The 22,949-nt window shown below is 35.8% G+C and overlaps 1 protein-coding gene and 1 long non-coding RNA gene across 2 annotated transcripts; one reads left to right on the top strand and one right to left on the bottom strand.

Moving 5' to 3' along the window:
* Nucleotides 1–6,717: 6,717 nt before the first annotated feature.
* On the bottom strand, nt 6,718–11,439 carry LOC122138500. Its single transcript, XR_006155626.1, has 3 exons — nt 11,352–11,439; nt 8,642–8,753; nt 6,718–8,451 (listed from the first exon to the last, which is right to left on the bottom strand). It is a non-coding gene; the product is annotated as an uncharacterized LOC122138500 (long non-coding RNA).
* Nucleotides 11,440–14,962: 3,523 nt separating this feature from the next.
* Nucleotides 14,963–17,460, top strand: LOC109067124 (G-protein coupled receptor 183-like). The gene is made up of 2 exons (XM_019084126.2): nt 14,963–15,110; nt 15,372–17,460. The coding sequence occupies exon 2, from the start codon at nt 15,382–15,384 to the stop codon at nt 16,405–16,407; it is 1,026 nt and encodes a 341-aa protein (XP_018939671.1). The 5' UTR covers nt 14,963–15,110; nt 15,372–15,381; the 3' UTR covers nt 16,408–17,460.
* Nucleotides 17,461–22,949: the final 5,489 nt, after the last annotated feature.

The raw sequence follows: 22,949 nt of genomic DNA, 5'->3' as shown, positions 1-22,949 counted from the left end.
ATGTGACAAATTGGGTCTAATTATTGTAGGCGCCATTGAGGGCTTATTCTGCTCCATATGTATTCCTTGAATTGATGCAACATCATGTCTTCAGATCAAGAATGGGGATTATTTAGCAGTAACTGCTTAAAAATAAAAGAGCACATACTGTAGTCACTGTAAAAAAAAAAAAAAAAAGAAAATCTTAATTAAATCTTTATAAAAAAAAGACTAAAACTGTTACGATAAAAACCTGTTGATTGGTTTTATTGGTAAGTTTTTATAGCATGTCAAACAGTGGAGGAAACATAGATATAAAATTTACATTATAAATATATTTATTAAATGTATATTTGGATTTAAAATGAACTTATTTTGTACATTTAATTAATGAGTTAAATAAAAAAGTTGCTTTCATTAAAAAGAGCTTTTTTTTACAGTCTACCAAAAAAACTAAACAAAAAAACAACAACACCAACAAACAAACAAACAAACAAACAAACAAACAAACAAAAAAAACCCACAACACCCCAAACTATTAACTATTTCAAACCAAGGGTACTATGTAAAGACAGGAGGAAAAAAAGCCTAAATTTGTTGCTTGTCAGCCTGTTAATATTAGCTTGGCAATATGAGAGAAAAGTCTGAAAGACCAATCAAACTGGTAAAAAAAAATAAAACTTTGTATGATGGTTGTATTCAAATGTGTAGTTTATTTCATGGATAAAGGTATTCATTCAGTTTTAGGTACTTTACATAAGTAAAACTAATGCTAAAATATTTTAAAGAAGTATGTATTAAATTAAAGACTGACTTTTTGTTATTGCCCCACCTAGAAGGTAAAGCACTTTACACCAGCTGGCCTATACATGTTACTGAAGCATTTCCTTTCCTCAAGCCAAACAAAGACCAATTCACACTATCCCAACATATTTTCATTGTGTCCATCCATCAGCTAATAAAATAACATAATTAACACTTTAAAGTGCTTAAGGTACCAAATTTGCTTGAGCCCCTCATACACCCTTAGCACTGACTAGCTGGTCTGTAAAGCTCTTTATGTTCGCACCTTTTTGATATAAATATCCTCCCACCCTGGGCATAGGAAAGCTGTCAGTAGAACATTTGTTTTCCATTTTTCACCACTGAGGGCTGTTCAGGAGGCAGAAGTTTGACAAGGCGTTAAAAATGTACACCAACACTTACTATTTGCCCTTCAGAAAATTTTAGCAGCTTAGCAGATGGGGTTTAATCTGGCACCATTTATTTTCTTCCCATTTTCTCTCATTCCAATTAATGCCACTGAGTGTCCACACACTGCAAAAAAAGTTAGCACTAGAGTCCACTAACAAACAGAAGTCTGGAATAGAATAGTAGCGTAATGCTAACTTCACAGTTAACTTGTATTATGGCTACATTTTTTAAAAGGCAAAAGTCAAGAAGCAGATTTTGGCTGGTATTATATTTAAAGTTCATCTGTTACAGTGAAAATGGAAGGTCAATTTGAGCACTGCATTTTGAGATACAATGTTTTTGTACATTGCATATACTGCACATTTTGGCAAATGCATAAAATTTGAATTCTGCACACAGAACAAATATCATATTGCAGTAATAATATGAGGAGTATGGTAGCGGTATGCTATCCCGAACACAGAAACAGCAAAGCAAACAACCTATAAAAGTCTCCTTACAAAAGATTTCACAATTTTACAAAAATTAGCACCGTTTATTTTAACACAAGGTACTGGTTAGTCTCATTCCAATATCAGCATATAGAAAAATGTTACATTTCAAAGTCTGTTTATAATATAAAACACAACACCATGTGGTTAAACCTCAGAAGATGTTACTTGGAAGGGCTTTAGTCAAGAGGAATAACAATGAAGTTGTTGCAATTTTTTCTCAAATCCACACTGAAAAAAAAAAAAACAACGCAACAAAACCACGGCCAATCAGAACAGATTTGATGTGTACTATGGGCCTGTCCCAATAACCACACTTGCAGTCTTGCAGTTGTATGTATGCACTCAACAGTAAGTGCGCAAGACTGTCCCAGGTCAGAAATATTCCAAAGCTTAGTGCCCTAAATTCATACTACTACTTAAAGTGTTGAACATTTTATATAGTGCAGAGAAAAGTATGTGTATTTTGTAAAATGTTTCCCAATAACCACACTTGCAGTCTTGGCCACTTCAGAATGTATGCACTCAACAGTAAGTGCGCAAGACTGTCCCAGGTCAGAAATATTCCAAAGCTTAGTGCCCTAAATTCATACTAAATTCATATGATCTTGAATACTGCTTTGGATCAGTATTTGAGGTTAAATGTATCTCATCATTGTGAGAATTTAAGGAAAACTTTCAAGTGAAATTAGATATTACATACAATTTGTGACCCTGGACAACAAAACCAGTCATAAGTGTCAATTTTTCAAAATGTCTATTTGTACATAATCTGAAAGCTGAATAAATAAGCTTTCCATTGATGTATGGTTTGTTAGGATCGGACAATATCTGGCCGAGATACAACTATTTGAAAATCTGGAATCTGGGAGTGAAAAAAATCAAAATACTGAGAAAATCGCCTTTAAAGTTGTCCAAATGAAGTTCTTAGCAATGCATGTTACTAATCAAAACATAGGTTTTAATATATTTATAGTAGGAAATTTTCAAAATATCTTCATGGAACATGATCTTTACTTAATATCCTAATGATTTTTTGCATAAAAGGAAAATCGATAATTTTGACCCATACAATGTATTTTTGGCTATTGCTACAAATATACCCCAGCGACTTAAAACTGGTTTTGTGCTCCAGGGTCACACTTGGTGGTAAAACTTAAAGTGTTGAACATTTTATATAGTGCAGAGAAAAGTATGTGTATTTTGTAAAATGTTTGCAACATCTTTTTATTACTTGATTAAAGCTCTGAAAATTATTGAAAATTAAAAGGTGTAAATAAAGCTTGTATTTTAACAACACCAGGTTGTAAGTTTGTCCCAACGTGTAATCAAAAGTTCTTCACACATTTAATGTCTTTTCAGCCCACTTGAACACTTGGACCAAATACAGAAAATAAGTCATGTAAGCAGACAAGTGGACAAGTGAATTCAATTATATAATATTGGGATGGGCACCAATAAGATTCTACAATAGGCAGAGCCACCTGAATTGATGACTCATGGGAAATTATGACATATATAAGAGCTTTTTATTTGTTGTTACTTTATGGCGTTCCATCTGATTAGCACACAATGTAAGATATAAGCTTTGTTTTATTGAGTTCATACAGCGCTTTTACACACATAAAGTACAACAAAAGTATTTGCATTCTTTTTCGATGGCAAAAGTAACCGAAACACTTTCATTAAACTGTAAAGGCCCACAAAGCTTAACAGAGATTACACATTACTTCCGAGACGGACAGAATTATATAAACCACCCTATGACTAGATCAACACACATCTGTTACCTCAGTGTCTGAGCCTCTGCAAATGAGACTCGCTATGGCTCGGGGCGAGCCCGTCGGAGGCTAAGCGATCTAGATGCGGGAGATGCTGCAACATAAGACCGTGTTGAAAGCGCCCTGGCACACGTGGAATTCTGCGTGTCAGGTGGTGAAGTGGATTGAAATAGATATCACCAGCACAGCCCGGAGAGTACAACCCATGCCCGCTGCTGACCTGATACCAGCAAGGATAACACAAAGAGTGGCCGAGTGACCAGGCGAGGCTCGAGTTGTCCAGTTGTCACCCCACTGATGCTGATTTGGTTTAATGAGCGGCATGCTGTCACCACACATCTCTCCGATGTGTACGCTTGTACAATCTGGCAGCTGCAGAACCTGCTGGAGTCCACGGAACTCCTCTCTTAGCTATTAAATAACCTCGGAGTACATTACGTGCGTTTCACAAAAAATAAACACACAAACAAAAGCGGAGAGCATTTGCACGCAAGCCTTAAGAGGCCCAGTCAGATCTGTACAGTGAAGCTAATGTTGACCTAATGTGCCCTTTCCATATATACAGTACATGAGGATGGGAAATGCTGACTAAGTACTCAGATTTGGTTTAGTCAAAAATATTCAGTGGCCTTTTTTCTTCTTTCTTTCTTTTTTTCAGTCCACAACCAGTGTAGAACCTTTCATCTAGAATAAAATTGTAAATTTGACAGCAAGTGGTGACTCAACACAGTACTAAAATTGTGTATTGTAAATTGTTAAGTAAACAAAAAATGTCCACTGAAATGTATTATTGCTAATTTTAACTGCAAAAGGCAACATAATTGTCATAAAAGAATGCATATGAAAAAACTGGATTGAATTTTCTTTTACCTTAAGTTGAAAGTTTAATGGATAATTGGATACATGGCCTTAAATGTTGATCTAAATAAATGAATAAATTTATAAAAATATAACTATTCTCTTCTATATTCATTTTGCTGTCGTACAGTAGCTATTCACAACTATACGGTTGCATTTTATGGTGTGCATTTAGCATTATTGTCTGTGCGGTTGCATTTTATGGTGTGCATTTAGCGATCCACCAGTTGAGAAACCAGGATTATAGAACAAATTTTTCAAAAAAAGGTGTAGTTTTTCGAGGACAAGTTTTCAAAAAAAGTGTATTTCTGTGGTTTTGAAGACGTCTTTACGGACCAGCCTCCACACTGCATTCCTCTTGGCCATCCTCCTGGAAAATGGCATAAGGTTTACAAAACATCATTGTGGCTGTTAATATATGTCAAATGGTTAAAGCAGAGGCTTAGAAGTAGACTGATCACTCCGATAACGCCAACTGTCACTCTGTTAGCCGCAGCGCAGCCCCACTGGAATAATTAGTCCACTCTCTGTGAATAAAACAATATGAAAACAGCCAAGTTGACATTCAAAATGGGCTTTGCCTCAGATGACCTAAAAATAGGATATCCCATACAGGCCAAGTACAAAGGCAACATCTTCAAACACAGAACTGCATCAATATTGATTCCCTACATATTCGTTTTATATTTATTTAATGAAAATCAAATTGGATCCTGCTAGTAATCGTAAACTACTCAGAGGCTTTTTAACAGGCAGATCAGCAGTTTTGGAGATCAGTTTTTGGTTTTATAGCTTACAGAAGTAGCATAGATTTCATAACTAAACTAACTTGGGGAAAAAAAGAGAAATGCAAAAGAAATGAAAAAAGGAAAGAAAAGTTCCGCTGACATAAATCAATATCAAGACCATGTAAATAATTTGGCTAAAAGGCTAAGTTAAGTATTTAAAAAAAAAAAAAAAAAAACATCCAAAATCCCCAGTAACTTTGACTACATGAAGGCTGGTCTTAAATGACATGTAAATGAAAGTTAACCATGGCTTCCAAAATGGGGGTTTGGGGACGGGGGTTCTTTTCATTCAAAATGTTTTCATTTAAATTCTTCTACCCAAGTTTTAGGATGTCTCCGAGCAATTTTTCACACAAATTAAAGGGGTCATATGATGCAATTTCAGTTGTTCCTTTCTTTTTGGAGTTTTACAAGCTCTTGGTGCATAAAGAAGATCTGTAAAGTTGCAAAGGCTAAAGTCTCAAATCCAAAGAGATATTCTTTATAAAAATTAAGACTTGTCCACGCCCTCCTAAAACGCCTTGTTTAAACATGCCCCCACATGTCACTTTGTGGGAAGATTTGCATAACACCACCCAAATGTTCATGCAAAGAAAGAAGGCATACCTTTTATTCTCACTGTAGTATTGTTGTTGCCGCTGCCGCCATGTTGTGGAGATGCTGTGTGTTTCACTGTGAAAGTGAAACTACTTTGTTTGGCCTTCCAAAAGAGGATGCCTAGAGCTGATCCGTGCTGCTCGTTGAGGAAATACATCAACTTTGCGCTGTGGATCACCGGATTGGCTTTCACCATCGACGAAGCATAGACCAGCCCGTGGTCATCACATGTGGTTGCTGCAAGCCCCCCGGCCGCTCCTTCGTCGAATCCGCTGGCCGCGCCGTTTTCAAGTCCGCCAGCCGTTCCTCACTTAAGCCCACACTGTGTGACGCATTTTATGGAGGACTGTTTCCTGAACCTGCAGAGTAGACTACAATGCTGCTCAAAGGCTGTTCTATAATGTGAGGAAGTTCCAACTTTGCAAGGACAGTCTGGGCTTCTGACTCACAGCCTGTAAGTACATTTTATATTTAAAGAATTTGCCACTGATGATTCAAACACAAGTTTTAAGCAGTATAAAATAGCGCTTGTTGTTTGTTGTTTCTCCGATCACAAATGCAGACATGGTTTTATGTTTACGTGGCGGGATACGCAAATCATTATAATCAGTAATGATGTCTTCTTCTTCTTCTTCTTTTAGAGTTTAACTGGCGGTTGGCAAACCAACTTAAGGTGCATTTACCGCCATCTACCAGACAGGAGTGTGGTCGTCGAGAATAGTCAGAGGGAATTATTCACCTATGCGCATACTTATGATATAAATATGTACATATTAAATACGGTAGAACAACCCCGTATTTCAGTAATGATGTCCCCACTGGATGCAACAAGTGCCTCATTTGTTTCCTCGTGCTGGGCCACGGCATCACAGTATGTTAAGGGGTGTAAAATTTCTGTCACACGCTTGAGGTATTCAGCCAATCACAATACACTGGTCAGCTGGCCAATCAGCATACACCTCGCTTTTCAGAATGAGGAGCTTTGTAAAAATCAACGTGTTTCAGAAGGCGGGGCAGAGAGGAGCAACAATAATGTACAGTATGTAGAAAATAATGTGTTTTTTAATCTTACAACGCATAAACACATTGCATTACACCAAATACACAACATAATTCTTTTTTAGCAACGTCACATGACCCCTTTAAAAGAAAATGACTTCTGCTTAATTCAACATTAATCAGTTTAGACTTTGAGTATAAGGATTTAATGATGCAGATGCTGGAATGGTTGATGGTTACAGTTGGTGAGGCACTTTTACCATGAATACAAAGAAGAAACTGCAGCTCTTTAAAAAATATTTTTTGTACATTTAACACTAAATATTAAATGAACACACATTAAATAGAAAACTGTTAAACATAAAAAAAAAATATTAAAAATATGTGAAAGAATGTAAGAAGGTTTCTAAGTAACATGGAGGCAAATGCTGCCTAAATTAAGCTGCCACTCAGTAGGGGCTATAGTTAATTTGGGAACAACTTTTGGGATGCTGTAAATGATGAAATCAATGAAAAAATACATATTTTTTTGATCTTGGTCAGCCTACCACTACCCACAGCAGATAAACTCTTACATTTTATCACACAGGCATATTATACAAAATATTGTCTGTTGTTTATCTAGTCAATGCAGATATATTTTCAAATTATATTTTTTAAATGCAGCACAATTACGTTTGTTAAATGTAATGAAAACACGTTTAAAAACGGTACCTGTATTCAATTCGAATGATTTTTTTTAACTGAATACCAACTCAATAGATGTCACATTATGATACTGCTGTATGATCTTAACTGTTAAATGCACACAAGAAAGTAAAGCATATCTAATAATATCTCTCCCAACCCAAAAGTTGTATTTTGTGACTTCAATGCTTTCAATGAAAGTCACAGGAGCACACCGTATTCATGGAATGTGCTGTGAAACCACCAACACTTTGTGAAACCACCTACCAAAACCAAAGCAAACAGCTTCAGGATCTCTCCAAAATAAATCCACTCTTGTCACATTTGTAGTTCCAACAAAAGATTTAGAAAATCTTTACAACACAAAATGGAAAAATCAAACACACAATCTCCCTCTGAAGTGTGTTTTTTTCTCTCTCTCTCTCTTTCTCTCTCTCTCTCACACACACACACACACACACACACACTGCAGGGCAGACAGTCGGGGCACGGCTCATCTATGTGAAGCCAGCTGGCTGTGGCGTCCCTGAGAGCCGAGCACTTGTCCCCCGCTGAGTGCAATTGAGAAGCGCAGACCTGCCTTTACTCTACACACAGCCCAGAGCCAGGCCTGACAGACACTGTCAGTCTAAAACACAGCGACGCAGGGCCCGCGGCCTTATCACCGTGCACTCAAACATGCAAATATACGCAGGGCACTTTTACCACCTCTCACCATTTTCGTGTATGTGTTAGTTACACATTTGTTTCCTTTCGAAAATGCACTCTGCGTGTCGGTTCCCGTAAGAGAGGAGGCAGCTAAACAGAGTGCTAAATTTGACAAGCAGCTAAAGGTACGCAGAATGTCTTCACGCGAGTGTAAATGAGTGACACCGTCAAAGATGTGCGTCCGAGAAAGCCATGTGTAATTGGTGATGATGGGAATGGACATAAGCCACATGAGACCGCTGACAAAGAACCAGCATCGCTACCAACAAAGGGCTGGCGGGAGAGATGACGGCTCTGAAAGGGGCAGGGCAGCTTCAAAGCCCGCCAGAGTCGTTCTTTTCTTCTTCACACACCCAGAGAGCCTCTAGTCTAAAAAGTGATATTTCAGCATATCATTATCATTCAGCCTGGATGAATTCACAGTCATAGATCAAAAGAACAGTTGCATGAGACAGAGATAAAGATATATCATAATTACCCCGGGTGGGCCGAGACTCAAATCTAAATGGGTCACGTTAGACTATATGTGTGAACAACATTAGAAGTGTAGATTAGTTACCTTAAAGCTGCATGGTGAAAGCATCCAATAATAGGGGGTTTACCAAGGTAAAGCACATTGTATTCGGCTGGTCATGTGATCTCAACATGTCAGCCACCACAAGACGGCCGATCTAGGCAGAGTAAAAAAGAGCTTGTATTAGACTGCTATAACTTCAGTATTCATCTCATGGTACTAAAGTATTAATCATTTATTTACATGTAACTTTAACTTAACCTGACAATTTGGTCTTTCACCAGCTCTTATATAGTGTGAACAGTAAAGTTCTGCTGTGTCCAGGTAAAATTTTACTGATAAATCAAATCTGTTAATTGAATTTGATAATCTTCATGCTTAAAGCCATCAGCTAATTTGTATTCAGCAACAAAACAACAGGATAACTGAATGTTTGAATTTCAGTTTAGGGAGCCAAAGATTGGTAAACATGCCAAGTCAGACATGTTCCTGGATCAACATTACAGTCCAAACCTATTCCTACCCCTAAACCTAACCCTACCCATAATTTATCCCAAAAATCAGAGGGAAATGATAACTGAATAACAAGCGTGCAGAAGCACCTAAACCTTGTAGTAACCCTAAAACAGACATATCCTGTAAATCAATTCCTCAATTCTGATTGGATGACTGGGATGTTGTTCCAGGAACATGTACTTTGTGAAATCACGTTCACTGAACGTTAGCTTCTATAACAATTTTGAGGTTAAAGTGATGCAGACAAGAAATTGAACTAGTGAACCCCATTCATGTAAAAATCTTAACATCTTTATCGCTGCATATTCATGCATATATTAGGCTATCTGTGTATTTTTATGTGATGATGTTGTACTGTATATTTTGTATTCAACTTGTGCATTCATGGACTACCAGGCATTTATTCCTTTAAGTGGATTTGATAGAATTTGGTTCCCTCTAGTGGTCAGGGAAAGAATGAACAGGTTTTTGCTGAGGTTTTATTTCTGTCAAAAAGTTAAAAAGACTGCTTTATTTCACAGTATATTAAGCAGTGAGGAAATTTCTGTAGTCTTAATCTTCAATGTTGCATGCACTTTATTAAACTGGCTAAACAAACTGCTATCAATAACATGCAAAAAGGCGGCACTTGGTAGCCATGGCATTTGGCATGGCATTTTCACATCCATTAATAATTACTGTCATCTGTGTCTTAGGTGCTGGACCCCTGTGTGGATGATTGAGACCATTCCCCTGATAACTGCATAAAATGTGAAGTAATACCCAAATACAAATGGGAAGGATTACAGGTCACATTTTATGCAGCATTTTATGAGCAAAGTCCCATTTTTTTCATGAATGAATAACATAGTTAATTAAATGATGCACTTTCTTAATTGCTTAGAGTGGTTTCTGCAAAACTGTATTTGAAATCCTGTTCAGGTGAAAAGAAAAGTAGTACATTAATACCTTTTAAGAGAAAGTCAATTACAAGCTCAAAGTGATTTAAAATTTGGTGTAAACGCAGCCTTCATCGGTGACTGCCTTCGTTCAGTTTTACTTGATGTTGCACTTAAATGCATAATTCCCTCCGAATCAATTTCATCCGAACCTCCCTCCCCAATCTGAACAAACAGAAAAAGGTCAGACTCCTTAGAACGGACTTTCATGTGTGTCTCACGCTGTGTCATCACTTTCAGTATCCAAAAACGCTTTCTGTCACTTGCCAGTGCCATCACCGCCAATTACTTTATATTACACAGGTAAGTAACCATCCTTTGTGAGCTTCTCCCTAAATTTCCTACATTCACTGGGCAAGATTCCAATGTGGTAAAATGACTGTCACACTACTTTACAAGCACTTTGCAGTCAGACAAACCAATAACATGTCGTGTCATTGTTACCAGTCTCAACAAAGAAGGATGAGATATGGTAACTGTATTAAATGATGAGAAAACACACATTAGTGTCTGCAGCGTTCTGGAGCTTTCTTTTAATGACTTTTTCCTTTTTTTTTTAAACCTTTTCAGGTAACAGGTAAGTATAACTCATTCATAACAGGTCATGCATACATAATTCAACTCACAGCATTTAAATGTATGTCCATTAAGTCAGCTTATGTAATACATTTGACCATTTCTCTTCTATATTACACTTTTGAGCAACTTTAATAAACATCTGGATACAACTTTACATTTGTCTTGTCTTGTAACATCACACCGTTTTCACTCAACACTTTAACGTTTCACTTTATCCATTTTGTATATATATTAAAGTTCTAAACAAAGAGAAATCAGAATAACTTCTATGAAACAGACAGAATAACTCCGATGGAATAACCAATCAATAATGATTAACAGTCTCCACTAATGTAGATATGTTTTTAAACACTTACTAGTGTATATTTTTAGAGAAAAACATCATTTTGAATTTCACTTTTGCACATAAACAAAATGGTGTGAGCAAACACAATACAACCCATTATACAGCTCAACCTGGAAAATCGATCAAGATTACACCTGAAATATAGTTGTTGTTGTATAATTGTTTCAAACCTCTTACTTACACATACCATCATCTATGAGCTTCGTGAATTTAGACTGTTTACTCAGCTGGAGATTGCATCGACGGAATTACGAATAAAATAATCATTTGAACACTCACAATCAGTTAAACTGAACAAACAGAGTCTTAAAGCATTTATGAATGTCTCAAGTATCACTAATGATCGATATTTATCCATACAAAACATTTTACATACCTGTATTAAATGATGAGAAAACACACATTAGTGTCTGCAGCGTTCTGGCGCTTTCTTTTAATGACTTTGCCCTTTGACCCTAACGTCATTCCTCATCACTCTAGTGCAATGCGCCACCTACAGGCCTCAATCAGAATACACTTAATTCTATGTAGCATTAGAATAACTTTTTAGACTCTTTTAAATACTTGAACTGAAGAAAGAGAGAAAAAAATAATAATTTTGGGTTACCTATTATTACTCAGTACTTTTATCTTTCACTGTAATATTTTCAGTCCGTCACATCATGCAAACGTTTTAATCAGACTGGGTGTGTGTTTTTTTTTTTTTATTCTTTATTTATATGCTTAATCAGATAATTCATATGTACCTCAGTTTAGTCCAGTATTAGTCTAATCAGATAATTGTCCCTGGGGTAGCTGTGGCCTAATGGTTAGAGATTTGGACTTGTAACCCAAAGGTCGTAGGTTAGAGTCTTGGTGCTGGCAGGAGTGAATAAACACCGCTCTCTTCCACCCTCAATACCCATGGCTGAAGTGCCCTTGAGCAAGGCACTGAACCCCCAGTTTCTCCCCGGGTACTGGATATATAACTGCCTACTGCTCCAGGTGTGTGTTCACTTCTCACTGCTGTGTGTGTGCACTTGGATGGGTTAAAATGTAGAGCACCAATTCTGAGTATGGGTTACCATACTTGGCAAATGTCACTTTCACTTCACTCATTTTTTTTTCTCATTTTTTTTTTTCATTTTTTTTTTCACATTGTGCACATGCACTGAAAGTCAGAGGTGACATGCCTCATGCAAACGCTGATTGCACATTAAGTCATGTATAAAAGTACACTTGAAAAAATCTTGTTTCTAGTCAAAATATCTAAAAGTTCTTAAATTACGATGCATTTACTTGAGATGCAAAATGACATAAGATAATTCATCTTATTTCCAGGGGAAAAAACTAAATTAAGTGCATTTGTCTTAAAATAAGTAAAATTATCTGCCAATGGGGAAAGTAAAATACCCTTGTTTTAAGAATATTTTACTTAGCCCTCGCAAACAATTTTACCTGTTTTAAGCAAAATGCACTTATTTATTTATTTTTTCTGGAAATAAGATAAATTATCTTACAGTATGTCATTTTGCTCATCTAGTAAATGCAACTTAATTTAAGAGTTTTTAGATATCTTGACTAGAATCAAGACAAAAATACTAAGTAAAAGATAAGCCTTTTTTTTTTCTTTTTTTTTTTTTGCAGTGGTTATACTGAAGCGTGAAATCTACTGACCTACAGTATGCTTTTTTCTGAGAAGCTGTCCACACGAGGAACTGGTGTTGCGATGTGTGAATTGTATCATAACTATAAGTGACTGGTGACGATTAGTGACCTATCGCTGCTTTTGAAAACCATTTACTTCAATTACAGTGTAAAAACCAGCTGTAACTTACACTTCATGACTTAGTGATGGTTGTAAAGCTCTCCTTTTTTTAAATTATTTGTATACTTATACATTTTCAGTGTTGCAGTGCTCTCTACAGTCTCAGCTAAATATACAGACAACTATAGGTTGTCTCTGCATATCACAAAAATAATGATTGTTTCCAAATGTGTTTCCCAGAACACGTTTCTAATTGTTCTAATAAAACGGTAGTCTCAGTCAAAATTCATGACATTAGTTCAGCAAAAGACATGACTAACCACCGACACAAACAATGTGCCACAAAACCACAGCGTTCACACTTTTCGGGGGAAATCTTCCTACATATGACTTTGAAACTAGTGTCATGAATTTTGACTGAGACTACCTTTTTATTAGAACAATTAGAAAAGTGTTTTGGGAAACACATTTGGAAACAATCATTATTTTTGTGATACTGCCTCAAAGAATACTAAAAAAAATACTAAAATACTTTTTTTTTTTGCAGTGATTATATTTAAGCATGAAATCTACTGACCTACAGTATGCTATTATCGGAGAAGCTGTCCACACGAGGAACTGGTGTTGTGACGTGTGAATTGTATCATAACTATAAGTGACTGGTGACGATTAGTGACCTTACGCTGCTTTTGAAAACCATTTACTTCAATTACAGTGTAAAAACCAGCTGTAACTTACATTTCATGACTTAGTGATGGTTGTAAAGCTCTCCTGTTTTAAAATTATTTGTATACTTATACATTTTCAGTGTTACAGTGCTCTCTACAGTTTCAACTAAATATACAGACAACTATAGGTTGTCTCTGCTTATCACAAATTTATAATGTTTCCAAATGTGTTTATCAGTACACTTTTCTAATTGTTCTAATAAAAAGGTAGTCTCAGTCAAAATTAATGACATTAGTTTCAAAGTCATTTGTAGGAAGATTTCCCCCGAAAAGTGTGAACGCTGTGGTTTTGTGGCACATTGTTTGTGTCGGTGGCTAGTCATATCTTTTGCTGAACTAATGTCATGAATTTTGACTGAGACTACCTTTTTATTAGAACAATTAGAAAAGTGTTCTGGGAAACACATTTGGAAACAATCATTATTTTTGTGATACTGCCTCAAAGGCCACAGAAATAATATAACAATCTTAATACCTGCTCTAACATGCTTATATATTCATTAAACAAGATTAATAAAGTATTGGCCATTTTTTAGTTTATGATACCGTTCATGGATTAGTATTTTTAACAAACTGTACCCTGTAGTGAAGTATTCAAAAACTACAGTCTTATGAATATCTATAATGACTAATGCAAATGCGTTAATATAATCTGTAGCAAGTTGCACAGTAAAAGCACATATAGTGCCAGGCTCTGTGCAAGATAAAGACCACAGGGATATCTTTAAGCGAACATCTCTAGCACATTCCGTCACATTTTTGTCAGTATTGTGAAATGAATGGCAGTGCTTTTTTTTTTTTTTTTTTTTTTTTTTTTTTTTTTTTTTTACTACTTTCATCAACAGGAAACCAAGTGATTGGGAAACTGCTGCCATATATCGAACATAAGGATGAGGTATAGAGTGGTTATAAACCACAGATGTTATCAGCAGCCTGACTTGCTAGCTGGGTACTGCAGACTACCTGTGTTTTCATACTAAATCAGAGTTGCACAACCATGCATAATTTGTTTTAGTTAAACTTGATGCTTAAAGTGAACTCTGTTGTTCCGTTTAAAGCAGTCTCCAATATGTGTGCTTCCCGTGCCTGGGGTGTGTTACATTTATCCTGATGGTTTTGAAAAAGGATGTTGTTAAGCCCTGCAAAAGTACTTCAACATACTTGTTGGCATGTAAACTGGGTCAGTGCTGCAGTATAAGAGGTTGTGGTTGTATGTGAGCTGTAATAACCAGAAAAAGAGGTAGGCTATTATCGGAGGTGTTGAAGCATGTTTTTCTGTTAGTAATGAAAATTGAGTGAATACATTGAGACTTTTAAGACTAAAGTGAACTTGACCACTGGAACATTTAGTATATTTTAGCTGGAATGTCTTGGAATGTGTTAATGGCAAACAGTATTTATATAATTTAGGATTAATATAAATATATAAGTGACAGTAATTAAAACTGAAGGGAACAAATAAAAAACAAGACATTATAAAATTTTTTTTTTTTTTCATGCCTATTTCACTCTAACAGAGACTTACAGGATACCAAACCCCAACTGATCTTAACCAATCAGGTTTAAGGGGGTGGGTTTCTTTTGAAGTAATTCAGCAAAACGCTTTTTACTCAGTCACATTACTATCCAGTTCAAAGGGAGACAGACAATCAAACCTGCTGTGAGTATCAGACAATTATTGTGACTTACTGCTGTGCAATCTTTTGGATAACAAATGATTATATATATATATATATATATATATATATATATATATGTGTGTGTGTGTGTGTGTGTGTGTGTGTGTGTGTGTGTGTGTGTGTGTGTATGCAAAGTGTGTGTGTGTGTGTAAAATATCTAAATATTTCATTTTATTAAACATGTTGTGGTATTTATGTCCTCCTAAACAGGCTTGTTAACAGTTTTGTATTTCCCCAAACAGTCTCAGAAACATGACAGGTCAGACTCCACAACAGACGATGCCAATGAATGACAGCTCCACAAATCAGACTTGTGATGTTTTCATCTACAAGGAGTCTGCACGGATCATCTTTCCCATTTTTTATTGCCTGGTTTTTATCATCAGCGTGACAGGTAACAGCCTGGTCCTCTGCATCACCTGTCAGAAAAAGCAGAAGATGAACTCCACCACGATATATATCATCAACCTGGCCATCTCTGACACCCTCTTCACCTTGGCTCTTCCCGGCAGGATCATCTACTACATCCGAGGCTTCGACTGGCCTTTTGGAGATTTCTTGTGCCGGCTGACTGCCATGATCTTCTACAGCAATACCTACGCTAGCATCGCCTTCATGACCTGCATCAGTGTAGATCGCTATTTGGCCATGCTGCACCGTCAGAGGTGTCAAAGAATGAGGAAAATCAAAGTCGTGCGAGGTATCTGCATTCTGGTATGGGTGGTGGTGCTTCTTGAGACGTCTCCTCTGCTCATGAAGAACACCATGGAATACAGATCCAGTCATCGAACGTGCATGGAGTTCTCTCATTTTGATAGCTACGGGATGGCACTCGTTCTCCTATTTGCTTGCATCATTGGGTTTTGCTTTCCTTTGGGACTCATCCTGTACTGCTACAGTCGGGTCAGCTGCAAGCTCTCCAAGACGGCCAAGGAAAACCCGGTGACCAGCAGGTCTGGCAGCAACAGCAGGGCCAAAAATATGATTCTGCTCATTCTGCTGAGCTTCGGGGTGTGTTTCAGTCCCTACCACATCAACATCATGCAGTTTGCAGTGAGAAGACTGTACAATGTGCCCACTTGTGAGGACTTAAAGATTTTGAAAATGTCCCTGCAGGTAACTGTTTCCATGATGAATTTTAACAGCTGCCTTGATCCTATTATTTACTTTTTTGCCATCAAAATGTACAAGCAGAGAGTCATGAGTCTTTTTAAGAGCTACATTTCCGTTTCAGCATCCTCCAGGAGCATGCAGGAAAACAGCAGCAGTAACACATGAGGGCCAATATTATGTGAAGAAAAATATGATGGTGCAAACTGCAGAGGAAATGTCTGCACATATGTGAAAATTTGGTTGGATAGCTGTAGAGGGCAGAGTTTCATACATTTGATTTCTGAGCATTTATGGTGTTTAAGTCTGTTAATTTGTCTTGGGATTTTTTTTACCACATTTTGTGTGAATTTAAGATATCTGACATAAGATCACTGATATTATTTTGCATTTTTGTGGTCATTCATATGCATTGTCACTCATATGCATTTATAACTGATGTTCATTTGTTTGTGTAATATATATCTGATTGATATTAATATACTGTTGGATTTTCTTATTTTCTTTTTCTTTTTTTTTTTTTTTTTTTAACCTGGTCATGTAGGCCTGCCATTGACGTCAAATGAAATTCAAAGACTTAAAGTGAAAATCATTTACTTATCCTCATGTTGTTCCAAACCCATAAGAAATGTTTTCAACTTCAGAACACAAATGAAGATATTTGAATCAAATTTGAGAGATTTTTGAGAGACATTTTAAAATATTTCTCAAAAAAACCCAAAAAAAAAAAAAAACATATGAATCATGCGATTTAATCCAAGTCTTTTGAAGAGACATAACTGGTTTGTTGATGAACAGCTTTAATTTGTGCTTTTTTCCAAATAAACATTAATATCTTCACTTGGGTTCCAAAAATAAACAAAAGTCTTTTGGGCTTGGAATGACATGAGGGCGAGTAAATGATGACAGAACTTTCATTTTAGAGTGAACTAAGCCTTTAAGAAAAAATTATTAATTGGAAAATCCCACATAAAGTTCAAGGAGGCTAAAAGACCATTCTGAGTAAGAATGTGTTATTATGTAGGTGTATGTTAATACCTATTGACATTTCCGTAAGCTGCTGTGTAAATAGTGTGTTTTGCTTTAAAGATGCTCACGATGTGTGATACATTTCGAGAAACCCCTATAACGGCATTTTCCATTTGGGAATTTGAAGCTTATGTAGCTGTCAATTGTGCTAAACAACTTTCTCTGAAAATCAATTAAAGAGTTCATTTACAAGCTGTTGTGTTTTATTTGGCTTATCGTCTCCAGTTGCCTACACAACACTAAAAAAGTGTGAAAAATGTTTTTGATGACCTAATTTGCCATTTAGTTATCAACCCCTGGGAATGCACAACAAGATTCTGAGCACCACAACAAGAAGTCATTTATGTATAATCAGAAATTACATCTCAGTGTTTCTTAGAATGGCATGCCACTTGATTCACTCTTTGTAGCTCTGACATATGAGACATATCAACTGAAACACTGTTACTATGAAACGGCGATGACTTCACCGTCACACTCTTCTGTGTGGGCGACAGGGACCAAAAAGCGCACAGCAGCACGTGTTTGATGGGAGCATGTGGGTGTTAAATACACATATGGCAGTAGTGTTCTTTTTCCTGCTTTAATTTCACCTGAGCTTCAGAACAGGATGTCATCATAACCACAAGTTTTTTTTTAGCCGCTACAGGTGGTTTGCTAGACTTTGTTGTGTATTCCATGGAGCTAAGTGTCTATAAAAAAATGCGGAGAATGTGGCAAGCATACAGCAGCCTACAAAACACAAGGATGTAGGTGGCAGATAATGTGGGTGGTAAAATTGTCTTTGTAGAGAATATATACTCAAAGAATATAATTTGAATTTAACAACCATTACAAATGCACAGTATCTAGCTAAAACATTAAATGGGGTAATAATATGACATTTTCTCAACCTCACCACATACCAACATCCTCTATTTTCCCAAAAGTCAAATGAATACAATTTTTGTACCTCATTAAGTTAACCGGATCTATTAAGAAATCTTACTTACAAAATTATGAAAAAATAAATAAATGGATCATATGTATTTGTGTTTGTTATTGTGTTTATTTATTTATTGCACCAATAAAGTCACATAATTAAAATTTACATTAATAATTTCCTCCCTAAATCTTCTCTGACCCCTAATTCAACCCAAGGTTTTTTTTGTTTTGTTTTTTTGCTATTTGTCTACGCCAACATTAATTTTATCAGTGAAATAGTGCTTTGTGTCATTCACACGTCCACCCAAATGCCTTAATTCCCAGTCAGAGCAAAAGAAAAAAAATGGTCTGATACTTTCTTTTTTATATGTCAGTCTTTTATTGACTTACAATCTGTTTCAGATAAACCCACACCAACTGGTAAAAAAAAACCAAAAAAAAAAACCTTTGTTTGCTACCATCCACATCACTCATTTCCTGACCTAGTTTCTGAGTTGTTGTTTATTTTGGATTTTACACATAAATAGGCATATTAGTTCACCATAGTGCATACAGAAATAAATGCCTCAGCCTCTTGTGAGAGGATTTTGGAGCGGTAACCCAAACAATACCCCCCCCCCCCCCTTTTTTTTTTTTTTTTTTTACCCAAATTAACTTAGCAAATTAGTCATAGTCAGCTCCAAACTTAAAGGGTTAGTTCACCCAAAAATGACAGTTCTGTCATTAATTTCTCACCCTCATGTCGTTCCAAACCCGTAAGACCTCCGTTCATCTTCGGGAACACAAATTAAGATATTTTGATGAAATCTGAGAGCTTTCTGACCCTCCATAGACAGCAATGCAACTGAAATGTTCCCAGACACAGAAAGGTAGTAAGGACATTGGTAAAATTGTCCATGTGTTATCAGTGGTTCAACCATAATTTTATGAAGCTAGGAGAATACCTTTTGTGCAAACAGAAAACAAAAATTCTTTATTCAACAATTCTTCTCCCCCGAGTTACCATCTTCCAGGCATTATTGAGAGCACCACGATGCATGTGTGCGCATTCGATAACTATTTGACCTATATGTCCTTACTACGTTTCTGGGTCTGGGAACATTTCAGTTACATTGCTGCCTATGGAGAGTCAGAGAGCTCTCGGATTTCATCAAAAATATCTTCATTTGTGTTCCGAATAAGAATGAAGGTCTTACAGGTTTGGAATGATATGAGGGTGAATAATGGCAGAATTCAGATTTTGGGTGAACTATCCCTTTAATGTTTGACAGGAAAGAAAACAAGGCTGTAAAGGACAGAAATATAGTGTGTTCAATAGATTGTACAGTGGTTAACATTACAATTGTTCAGCTAACATAATATCTTAATAAATCCCGTTCCAGTAGATAAAAACTCAAAAATGCTTGGAAAAATATGTGATTTAGTACTATGTTGTATCCTTGTAGAATTCAGTATAGTGTCTGTCCTGACTAAAGTCTATGGGACCTCAATGACTGCATGCAGCCTCACGCCGTTACATTCTTCTCATAAATCTCCACCTTGGTTTTGGTGTTGGTAAAAAGTATTTTGTATTTTTGTGTGTGCTGTGGGCATTTATGAAGAAGTTCTCAACTTTTGTCTCACGTGAACATTATCCTTTCTTAATGTCTTGAGGAAGCTGTGGTGCCTTGGTTGTAACGTTTAACTAACTCTGCTACTGTGCACTTTTAACTCACATATACAATTTCTGTATCAAAAGTTATTATATATTGTTTATATACTAATATATTGATTAAGAATTTGTTTATATATACACATACACATGTATGAACATGCAAAATGCAGTAGTAAAGTAGTGTAAGAAAAGATGCTAAAATATTTTAACAATGCATTTATAATTCATAAATGTTTGTAAATTATTTTTGCAGTGGTTTTGTAGTTTATGAAAAGATACAAAACTTTAATCAAATGAATCATGAAAGACAAAAGTGCTGCTTACTATACAGAGACCTGTGTTATTTGATGTGTGAAAGGGATTTGAGAAATTGAATATACAATAGGGGAACTGTGTTCTACTGCTAACATCCTGGAGCTATGTTGCAACAATATAAAATTAGGTCACATAATGAATGGAACTGTAACAAAAAAAAAAAAAAAAAAAAAAAACTCAGTAAACTTAATCATGGGGTTTGTATGAACAATTATTCAATTATTCAAAACACTTGCACATTTACACAAAATAATGAGGATATCAGTAATTTATTGTCATGTTTCAAATTAAAGTGGCTAAAGTAGTTGCACTTATATGATTTATAAGAAAACAATTGACAAATTATTTATTGGTACTGCAACACATATCTACAACCTGAAGGAGGCATCATATCTACAGATCAGAATGTCAAATTAAAGGAATAGTTCACCCCAAAATGAACCTTTGCTGAAAATGTACTCACCCTCAGGCCATCCAAGATGCAGCCTGTCACTTAACAAAACATTAATTGATGGACTGGAGTTGTATTGTGCAGGCACGTGCACACATAGACATCAAAGGGGGCTTGAGCACCTGCCCTTATCCTTCCTCAAGAAAAAGTGTCCTTTTGGGGAGTTTTATAAATGAATATACAGATGCATCTCAATAAATTAGAATGTCATGGAAAAGTATATTTATTTAAGTAATTCAACTCAAATTGTGAAACACGTGTATTAAATAAATTCAGTGCACACAGACTGAAGTAGTTTAAGTCTTTGGTTCTTTTAATTGTGATGATTTTGGCTCACATTTAACAAAATCCCAGCAGTTCACAAACTCTCTACAAATTAGAATATGGTGACAGCTAATCAACTCAAAACACCTGCAAAGGTTTCCTGAGCCTTCAAAATGGTCTCTCAGTTTGGTTAACTAGTCTACACAATCATGGTGGGGGAAGACTGCTGATCTGACAGTTTTCCGGAAGATAATTGTTGAAATTCTTAAGGAGGGTGGTAAGCAAAAATTATTTGTTGAAGAAGATGGTTGGTGGATTATTTTATGAATATGTAGGTATTCAATGTTTTATGTTTAAAATATCAAAACAGCATTAATGCATTTGTAACTCCAGGTTAAAACATTAATGTCCTGCATTAAACAGTGTGTAAATAATGCCCCGGCCCCCTTCTAATGCAGCTTCTGTGTTTTCTCTGCATTGCAAAGATTAATTTTGTCAATATTGATTTCATTTGCTTGGTAACAGCCCACATGACTTATTATTGTAATTGACTGATTTAATTTAAGAATTTGACTGAAAAGATGATGCACACTTTTAGAAAAAAAATGGCTTAAAAAGGTAAAAATGTATGTAAATGTAAAATATATATATATGTATATAATTAAGAGTCAGCTGTCCACAGTAGTCCCTTTAGTCCTTAATATACCAGCAAAATAACACATTTAGCAAAATATCTTCTAATTACTGTTATCAATAAAATCCCAGAAAATATTGAGATATATTTTTGTCACACCCCTAATATATTTAATGTTTTGTTTAGAAAAAAAAAATATGAGAAGTGGCATTTTTTCCACTTGAGCCTCTGTCCCTCAATATATCTGTGCACGTCCCTGGTATTGTGTATTACTGTGATGTTTTTATTTGATGTTTGGACTCTCATTCTGATGGCACCCATTCACTGCAGAGGATCTACTGGTGAGCAAGTGAGGTAATGCTAAATTTACTCAAAAATAACTCATCTACATCTTAGATGACCCAAAGGTGAGTAAATTTTCAGCAAATTTCCATTTTTGGTTTTTTGGTTGATTTTTGGTTTGAATTCATGCTTCTTTTCTATTTTTATTTCTTATTAGTTCAGTATGCCAAACAGTATCTGGTTAACTATAGTTTGCTTTATAAGCACATATGAAAAGAACTATAGCCTACATCGCACAGAGCTGTACAATGTTTATGATTTATGATATAACTTATTAAATTATATCAAGACTTTCTTAAAATGAATTGGTTTCCATTAGGTATGTAACTGTGTAAATCAATGTTCACACTAAATATACACTCACCGGCCACTTTATTAGGTACATCTATTCAACTGCTTGGTAAAACAAACTGCTAATCAGCCAATCACATGGCAGCAACTCAATGCATTTAGGCATCTAGATGTGGTGAAGACGACTTGCTGAAATTCAAACCGAGAATCAGAATGGGGAAGAAAGGGGATTTAAGTGACTTTGAACGTGGAATGGTTGTTGGTGCCAGATGGGCTGGTCTGAGTATTTCAAAAACTGCTGATCTACTGGGATTTACACGCACAACTATCTCTAGGGTTTAGAGAGAATGGTCCGAAAAAGAGAATTTGGCATTAAAGAACATGAAAGCATGGATCCATCCTGCCTTGTCTCAACGGTTCTGTCTTGTTCTTTGTTTGATTCTTATATTGCACAGTGTGTGCAGTTTTTAATAAGGAGATGAACAGTGAGTAGCAAACAAACTTTTAGCTTTTTAATCCACTGCCTGCAACCGCCTTCACATGTGACCAATCTCTGCTGATACCCACCAATCTCTTGACGTAGTACCATAAATTAGTGTCACAAATATTCAGTGCTTATGTGAATATTACATCTCCTTTCTTTTAAAGAACAAATAAAACAAAAACACATTGTCACTGCATTGTACATACAAACCCAATTCCAAAAAAGTTGGGACACTGTACAAATTGTGAGTAAAAAAAGGAATGGAATAATTTACAAATCTCATAAACTTATATTTTATTCACAATAGAATATATAAAACATA

Source organism: Cyprinus carpio, chromosome B9 (assembly GCF_018340385.1).
Source record: "Cyprinus carpio isolate SPL01 chromosome B9, ASM1834038v1, whole genome shotgun sequence".
NCBI classification, from domain to species: Eukaryota; Metazoa; Chordata; class Actinopteri; order Cypriniformes; family Cyprinidae; genus Cyprinus; species Cyprinus carpio.
Note: the sequence above shows the minus strand (reverse complement) of the source record. Positions and strands in the feature narration are given on the sequence as shown.

Coding starts and splice junctions, on each gene's coding strand:
- LOC109067124 (XM_019084126.2), top strand. CDS start 15,382: ATGACAGGTCAGACTCCACAACAGACGATGCCAATGAATGACAGCTCC.